Raw genomic sequence first — 8731 nt, 5'->3', positions numbered from 1 at the left:
GACAACAGATTGTGAACTGTCTACGAGAGTATCAATAGGGCGTTGGATTGGGAAAACCGGAAAAGATGTTGTTGTTCTCTCTCTCCATATGGAGTCTAGGATTGTTTGAAAGAGATGCTTTAAAATGATTACCTTGTTGCCGTGCAATGTCATCTATCAAGCCTGGCTTCCTTGTGTTGTTGTACGGATAGGGCAGAGTATGGTAGCTTATACCCTAACTTGCAAGTATGTCCCTGGTTGAGTTGAGAAGCCCCCTTTGAGATCAAGCAATAGAATAAAACTACATCTTGGGATAGCTTGTTTGAACCAGATAGGAGAAACCCATGCTACATCAGGGTATTTGGCTCGGATATGTTTATAATCTATATATCTTCGTTAACAAATTATTTCCAGCCTTTTAAAATTTGAGATCACAATTATTTAAAAAAAAACAAAAAAACAAACAAGTCAGAAAAAAGTTCAGTATTTGATATGCCAAAAAATAGAAAAGATGATTATTTGTCTCCATCATCACACTAACAAGATCAGCAAAACTCTTCGGCTTAGTAAATCTTTCATGTTTACACCTTATCAATGTCAAGTAGATGATCAAGATGTTACGTTCCACTAAACTAAAACTATCGAATAAAGCTCGGCTAATCTCACAAATATTGTCTTATCAATCTATAAAAAAGGAAAAGTTTATCAGACTTAATGGGATAGACGTACTATTTTCCCCTCGGAACTATCATATCGTACTGGTTCCACATCGATCTTCAACCTCTTACTCTAGCTCCCTCGGACTTTCATTCTCCGTCTATTTCCCCCCGAATTCATACTTAAATTTCTATTTCCCCATCGACCTGGGTTTACACGGTTTTGGAACTAAACCCGATAGAAACCTATATTAAACCGGTATGAAATTAATTTATTACCCGGATAAGATATTCAACCCGATCCGACTTCTTCTTCTTCTATTTTAAATCGAGAACCCCCAAACTTGACACTAAGAACCCTAAAATCGAAACTGAAAACAAAATCTCTCTCTTTCTCTCAAAATCATGAGCAATGTCTCTGGATCTTCAAGTTGTTCGGCAAATGTCCGCGAAAGAGGAAGATTTGTTGGTGTGCCTAAGAGATGTTGGTGTGGAGAAGCAATTGTGGCAAAAAATTCAAAATCTAAACAAAATCCGTGTAGACGATACTTTCGCTGTGGGTATGCAGCTGCGAATAAGGTAATAGGAAGTTATTATTTGGCTTATGAATGTTGATAAGGTTCTGTTGGATAACAAAATCAATTGTCTATGTTCTAGCTTATGAATGACAATCATATTTTCAAGTGGATCGATGAAGCTTTGTTGGATGAGGTAGAGACAATGAAAGGGTTTAAAGATGAGGTTGAGAAGATGCAAATGAAGCTGCAAATGGAGCTTGAGAAGAAGATGGGAATGGAGGTTGAGAAAGAGTTATTTGAGAGAATTGAAGATTTAAAAGCTGAATTCAAATTCAGGATGAATGTGATAATTGTTTTAGTATTTGGTTGTATGATCATCTTTGCTCTAGTGAAGCTAATATGATGATTTTTATGATGAATGTGATAATTGTTTTAGCATTTGGTTGTATGATCATCTTTGCTCTAGTGAAGCTAATATGATGATTTTTATGGATCATCTTTTGTATTTGGTTGTTAATGTTAATGGATCATTTTTATGAGACAATATGTTTAAAAGAAGAGAACATGTCAAGAGAGTTCAAAAGATCATACATAGACCATTCGAAACCGAGTTCAAAGAGACCATTACATAGACCGAGACCATACATAGACCATCCGATTTCTAAAGGTTCAAAAGGTTCAAAAGAGACAATACATAGATCATCCGAAGGTTCAAAGAGACCATTACATAGACCATATTAAGACAGAACAACATTCATGTTCTGAAACAAGGTTCATAAGAATAGACACATTAACATCAGTCCTCCATCCCATAATTACTTCTCTTGAGTCAAACAGCCTTGAGAAGATTCGACTTGAGCTCCAGCCTACAATGTTAATCAAATATTAGAGTCAACCCATGAAACAAAGAAACGATATTCACATTCTAAAGGGGAAATAACTAACATGTGCCTTCTTATTCTTATTCTTATTCTTCTGGTGGTACCTACAATTATGATCAGCTGCACCACAAATCCCACAATGCATGATTCTTTTCTTTTGTTTTGGTTGCTTCTTGGTAGGTGACTCATTAACACCTTTCTTCCTCTTCTTGTCTACCTTTTCATCGTCCGGCCTTGGTGATGGATACATATTTTCACCTCCAGTGGAAGGCCAATAGCGTGGACCTCTTTGTGGAACAATCCCCTCGGTGTAATTCTCCTTCCACTTAAATGTTCTGAACCATTCACACACATAATCTTCAGCTTCCAATTTTTTGTTGATTATCAGTCCATAAGCATGTTCGCAGGGGATTCCACAAATCTGAAACTTCATGCAGGTACAAGTTCTGGAATTCAAACAGACCCTGTGTTTGTCATATCCCAGGTAAACTTCATATGTTCCATTTGTACTGGGATATACAGAGCACTCAGAAGCTGCCTTAAGCTCGTCAGCAAGGAAAAGTTTCACATATGGAGTGCATATCCCTGACAAATTCGAAAAAGAACATTAGACCACATTCGAAGAAGAACATTAAACATTAGACAATACATATAAATGATAAAAGAAGTACAGTGTTACTAACCTTCATGTGCATGAGAAATAGCAGACCGTTTAGCAATCCTCACCATGGCAAGCCTTCTTACAGTCTCCAACATAGCCACAAATGGTTTCTCTCTTGCCTTGTTGATTGTACTATTGAAGGACTCCACAGAGTTGTTTTCAACATCCTCACAGTAGCTGCCAATCTTGTGGAATGCCCTACACCAAGTCTTTGGTTTAGTCTTCAGGACATCTTCATATACTTGACTATCATATGCATGGATCCTCTCCAATCTCTCTTAGTAATGTTTAGTGTTGTAGCTCCAAGCTAAATCCCATAGGAGTTTCTTTAATTGCTTCTTATTCGGATGTGCCTTCTTTAAGTTACCATAAATGTGTCTAACACATTTTCGATGCTCTATCTGTGGTAACTGTAACTCAACAGCCTTAATCAACCCCTGGAACAAAGATAACATGATTATAATCTGATTAAAACATTGTAACCATCTTTATGAAAACATAAACCATATCTAAAACACATACCTTTTGTCGATCAGACACCATAATGTACCCATCTCCATCACCTAAATCCAAGTCAATTTTCAGCCTATTCACAAACCATGACCAATTATCTTTGTTCTCAACTTGAACAACACTCCAAGCCATTGGGTAGATACCATTGTCTGCATCTCTTCCTAAAGCAACCAACAACTGTCCCTTGATCTTTGCTTTTAAGAAGCAGCCATCAACTCCTATTAGTGGTCTACATGATTTTTTCCATGTTTTTCTAAGAACATCAAAGCACACATAGAATCGCTTAAACACATCCTGACCAGCATCGTTCTTCACTGTATCAATCTCTACAACAGAACCTTGATTCGCTTCCAATATCTCAGCCCCATAGTCTCGAAGACGTTCAAACTGAGTATTCACGCTCAATCCATCCCAATGCCTTCCTCCTAGCAGCTTGACACTGACCTCTAGTAGCTGATATCTTCCACTTCTCCATTATAATCTGCTTCATCTTTAGAGGCAAGTAATAATCGGGTTCTTCTCTTATCTTATCAAGAAATAACCTAGCTATTACTGGGACCTTAAACATATCACACTTTCCATTAGGTATGCATATATGCTTGCTCGTGTAGACTGTAATCCTCCAAAACGACTCATTATGAAGACAAGCAGCATACACTTTCCACATACATTTCCCCTTAGCACCAATACACTTAAAACCGATTCTATCTTTATCGTACCTGTATTGTTTCAGATTATGACCTGTTGTGAGTGCATAGTCAGTCACACACTCCTTAAATGCGATTCCATTGTAGAACTTTTGCCCTTTATACATTGTGCCATCACCACGAGCGATGGGTGTCTCCCTTCTCGCCGCACCACCACGAGTACGTTCTTCAGCCTCGTCGTCACTTTCTGGGTACACGTTGTGACGAATCGATTCCTCCGCTTCTGTAAAGTCTGTCACGATCTTTTCGATATGAAATTCATCTCGATCCTCAGCTTCTGCGTCGAAATCGACTTCAATAGGTGGATTAGGAACAGAAATTAACGCCATCGGAACCACTAAGAGAGAAGAAACGAGAAGAAGAAAGAAGATACGATTTAGGGTTCTGAGGTTCTAGGGTTCGTCGAGAAAGGGGGAAAACGATTTGGGGATTTTCTGATTTTTAGGTTTGTTTAGGTTTAGTTTTGTAATCGGGTTGTAATCGGGTTATAATCCGGTTTAATATGGTCTAATTGGATTAATAAGGTTCGTTCGTTGGTTAATCAAACCAGTAAACCGTAAAAACCAAATCGATGGGAAAATAGATGCGAAGTTTAAGTCCGATGGGGAAATAGAAATTTAAGTATGAATTCGGGGGGAAATAGACGGAGAATGAAAGTCCGAGGGAGCTAGAGTAAGAGGTTGAAGATCGATGTGGAACCAGTACGATATGATAGTTCCGAGGGGGAAATAGTACGTCAATCCGACTTAATGATGATGCATGCAATGATAAATAGTTCACAATTTACCTTTTTTAAAAAGCTACTAGTAATGCAAGTTGGTTATGCATGTTTAATTACTTTGCTATCCTTGAATCAATAAACGCCTTTCTCTGTAATAGCCATTTTCACTTTTCATGACCCTTCTCACTAAACAATCAATTTTTTTTTTTTTTAACATAACTCATGGTGATCCCTCAGTCCACGACTAATCATTGGGCCCGAAAAAACTGGTTTAAATTTTTCAAACAATGTGGTCAATGCTACTCGAATCTACGTAGCAATTTATAAATAAACAAACAGTCCATTCATTATTTTGAGCATATATAAGTGTCGCTTGAGTGGATTTAAACAGTAAATATAATTCAAGAATCAAGATACATATTTTGATATCTCTTTTGTACCAAAATCATAAGTACTACATTTATATGCTTGTCATCTTTTGGTGAGGTTTATAATGTGAATTCCGACGAATACTTCTAGAGCATTGAAGGGAAACTTTATGATTCAACCCACTTTTAAGTTATAGAGTTAACCAAATTTATTAACCAAATTTCTTTTTCACACAAACGAGGATTATATCATAATACATCATAATTCATCAAAGTCGAAACAAAAGACATCAAACATAACATAGAAACATTCAAAGTAAACCCAAATCTTAGTTCTCATATTCTCAAACTCCCCTCTGCACAGGTACAGCTCCGCCACCAACGCCAGTCTCTCCTAGCTCACTTCCACTGGACTCCGGAAACCCCTTAGTTCCTATCATTGCAACAAGACATTTCAGTAAGAGAGAGTTTAAACACCAAAATCTTAGATTAAACACATATCAAGGAAGAGAGAGTTTTTACCAACGGTTGTGCCAAGTGATTGTGTAGACTCAGAGTCTTCAACAGAATGTGGCGATTTTGGCTTCACCTCCTCCGTCGCAGCACCACCAAACCATCCTTTAATCATCCCAACCATTCCTCCTCCTTTCACTTCCTCTTCACCCGCCTCACCGTGTTCTCCCTCTACTGATACCTTCTCGGTAGGGGTCTTCTCCACCGTCACATCCACATCCTTGGTTGCCGTAGTTTCCTTCTTCTCTTCTTCTCCTCCAATCTTAAGTTTCTCAGCGATCACCTCAGACAAAGCCTTGTCTTCTTCTCCAGGTGTCAGTTTCTCCGCGAGATAATCCCTACCGGACACATCTTTCTTGTCCCCTTGTTCCGTCTCCTCCACTCCACTTTCACCTCCAGAAAAAGGTAACTTCCTCGTCACGGCAGACTCTGTTTCTTCATCCTTTACGTTAACCGGAGTCAACTTCTCATCCTCATCATCAACAGTTCTCGCCGCTTGAGTTTTTTGTCCCTCGGGGATTTCTCCGGAGTAACCTAGCATTGAAGCAAACTGTTGTGCGTAAGTCTTAGGTTTTGTCTCATCTTTCGTCTCCTCAAAATCACCTCTCGACTCCTCAAACTCATCTCTCTCATTAGGACGAGAATGTTCCGGTGCGAGTAATCCATCATGAGTCTCCGTCGATAAGTCTCTTCCCAACTCAGTCTCTACTTTCACATCATCACTTCTCGCCGTCGGTAAGTTTCTCTCTTCTGATGCATCGCCGTATCCAGGTCTTCCCTTAGCTAGAAAATCTGGTTCCCCGTCAAATCCAGTCGGCGTATCCTTGTCTACTCCAGACTCTTCCTTCACATCCAACTCATGGCTTCTCACCGGAAAGTTTCCACCCAACGGAGCTCCTAATCCGGTGTCAGATTCCGGCGAATACTCGTTTCTTCCTGATCCGATCTTCTGCTCAAACTCATCTCTTCCCACCTCAGCTCCTGATTCACTTCCAAAACCCATTGGATAGTTCTTTTCGAGTCCAGACTCAGTCTTGAGATCAAACTCGTGGCTTCTTGATGGAGAGTTCTTGTCCATTCCAGATTCAGTCTTCATATCGAAGTCATGGCTTCTCGTCGAAGAATCTTTCTCAAGCTCAGCTTCTGATTCACCTGAAAATTTCGAAGGCGAGTCCTTACCGAGTACAGAGTTGAAGTCTTGATCGAATTCTCTGAATTCTTTGCTTCTCCTCGATAAGTCTCTTTCGAAACCTTGTCCTGGTTTCTGATCAGCAGACTCATCTGTCACTTTCATCAGACCAAAAGACTCGGCAATCTCGGGTACTCCACCTTCTCCACCTATAACATCAAACACAAACAGAAACATAACAGAGTTAATAACACATTCATAAACCCTAAGAACACACAATCCTAAACCTCACAGTCAAAGATCTAACCTGCTTTGGTGGGATCAGAAACTTTGGATTCGTAACTAGATACACCACTGAGATAATCTGACCCTCCTACTGGAACAGCTGGATCATCCTCGATCTTTATAGGAGTCTCGAAGTTGACCTTCCGTTGACCACCGAGATGATCATCTTCACCACTTGGAGGAAACGTCCTCGAAACATCCTCTGTTCCGGAAAGCAGAGACACAGGAGTGTTCAATGACTCATGATGAGTCTCTCTGCTCTCTTCTCTATCCGAGAGTTCGGGCACAGGATGACGAATCGGTACATCTCTGCTCTCTTCCTTGTCCGATGTATCCGTTGTTTTTGGATGATTAAACAATCCCTCGTTTGCGTAAGATGAATCATGTATTGGTACAGGTTCAGGTGGTTTGGAGTAATCAGAAGATACAGGTTCAGGTGGTTTGGAGTAATCAGAAGATACAGGTTCAGCTGGTTTGGAGTAATCAGAAGACACAACAGGAAACACCTTTGTCCCAGGTGGAACAATCTCCTCTGGTGCCGGAACACTAGTTTCTCTGGGATGACTCAGAGTCTCAGGTTTACCTGTTACACCTGCATACACAATTACAAAACCGTTAATGTTACAAAAACATAAGTTTTAGGTTACAAATAATAGATGGAAGATTATAAAATAAAAAGTTACCATGTGCACTGTTCCCTTCTGATTCTAGCTCATCATCTTCGTCGTCGTCATCATCTTCAACCACATCGTGATCTTGCTCTTGGCCTTGACCATGTTTAGTAAGACTGTTCTTGAACTTCTTAGCTCTTGCCTTCACTTTCCTAAACATCTTAGTCGCACCATTCTCATGATGTTCAACTTCTTCTGTATTACACAAATCACAATAAATCAAGTAAATTAAAACGAATGTCACATAAATAATTTTTTTTTTCAAAAAACTTCTGAGATTGGACTGTATAAAATAAAAATATATACCTGGGTGCTGCTGTTGTGTTTTGAGTGGTTCCCGTGGTTCCTCTGTCTGATCCATTTTCCAAAGATTTTTTTCTTTCCGAGGGAAGTAATCAGACTCTTTATTCCTCCTCCTGATGAATGTTTTCTAGTTTGCATATTTTGAGTGAAACAGAAGAGAGTTTCACTAAAGTTTATAGAGATACTGAGAGGGAACAGTGGACACGTACAAGGCGTCTGTTTCTTGGTGCCACGTCAAAGTCTTTGGCTCTCTAACACGTGTCTATGTCGGCTTGATCTTTTTTCTTTTTTGGAACTGATGTCGGTATGATCTTTTTCTCTTTTCTAGTTTTTTTTTTTAAATTAGAAAAACTGATGTCGGTATGATCTTTATTATTACTATATCCTACACCTTACGTACGTTTCTATTAATAGTAGTTGGTCCATGTGTATTGGCTGGCCCATCATGTGGTTATTTTTACGTTTACAAACTTTGGGGCCGTTAACAAATGGCACGTCGTTCTCATAATTAGAAAACGTATTTGAGATACCAACTGTTTTACATGAAAGAAAAATGGCAGATCGTCCTCATTTGACATCGAAGGTCGACATGTGAGATAGAACGCATTTTTATTAGAAACTAGGTTTGAATCCCTGCGGAACACATTATTTCTATTCAGTTATAATATTTTTTTACATGTTTTAATTCACTATATTTATAAAAAATAGTTATATATTGTATTATTATTATTATTATTATTATTATTATTATTATTATAATTTTATAATATTATGATAATAATAATAATGTATATAATAATAATAATAATATTATTATTATTACTAT

General features: G+C 38.6%; 3 protein-coding genes across 3 annotated transcripts; 1 reads left to right on the top strand and 2 right to left on the bottom strand.

Annotated features, from left to right (window-relative positions):
- The first annotated feature begins 730 nt into the window (after positions 1 to 730).
- Positions 731 to 1560, top strand: LOC147948982 (uncharacterized protein At4g04775-like). The gene is made up of 2 exons (XM_087477605.1): positions 731 to 1214; positions 1293 to 1560. Exons 1-2 carry the CDS (start codon positions 1041 to 1043, stop codon positions 1554 to 1556), a joined length of 438 nt encoding a protein of 145 aa, XP_087333731.1. The 5' UTR covers positions 731 to 1040; the 3' UTR covers positions 1557 to 1560.
- A 408-nt stretch (positions 1561 to 1968) lies between these two features.
- Positions 1969 to 4244, bottom strand: LOC104753156 (uncharacterized). Its single transcript, XM_010475447.2, has 6 exons — positions 3653 to 4244; positions 3218 to 3555; positions 3063 to 3132; positions 2718 to 2972; positions 2099 to 2619; positions 1969 to 2019 (listed from the first exon to the last, which is right to left on the bottom strand). The coding sequence occupies exons 1-6, from the start codon at positions 4242 to 4244 to the stop codon at positions 1969 to 1971; spliced, it is 1827 nt and encodes a 608-aa protein (XP_010473749.2).
- Positions 4245 to 5188: 944 nt separating this feature from the next.
- On the bottom strand, positions 5189 to 8258 carry LOC104727322 (low-temperature-induced 78 kDa protein). Its single transcript, XM_010446398.2, has 5 exons — positions 7909 to 8258; positions 7615 to 7797; positions 6954 to 7523; positions 5527 to 6855; positions 5189 to 5437 (listed from the first exon to the last, which is right to left on the bottom strand). The coding sequence occupies exons 1-5, from the start codon at positions 7961 to 7963 to the stop codon at positions 5349 to 5351; spliced, it is 2226 nt and encodes a 741-aa protein (XP_010444700.1). The 5' UTR covers positions 7964 to 8258; the 3' UTR covers positions 5189 to 5348.
- Between the last annotated feature and the right edge of the window lie 473 nt (positions 8259 to 8731).

Source organism: Camelina sativa, chromosome 2 (genome assembly GCF_030686135.1).
Source record: "Camelina sativa cultivar CO46 ecotype springtype chromosome 2, ASM3068613v1".
Taxonomy (NCBI): Eukaryota; Viridiplantae; Streptophyta; class Magnoliopsida; order Brassicales; family Brassicaceae; genus Camelina; species Camelina sativa.
The sequence above is the reverse complement of the archived record's forward strand: the minus strand, read 5'-3'. Positions and strand labels throughout refer to the sequence as shown.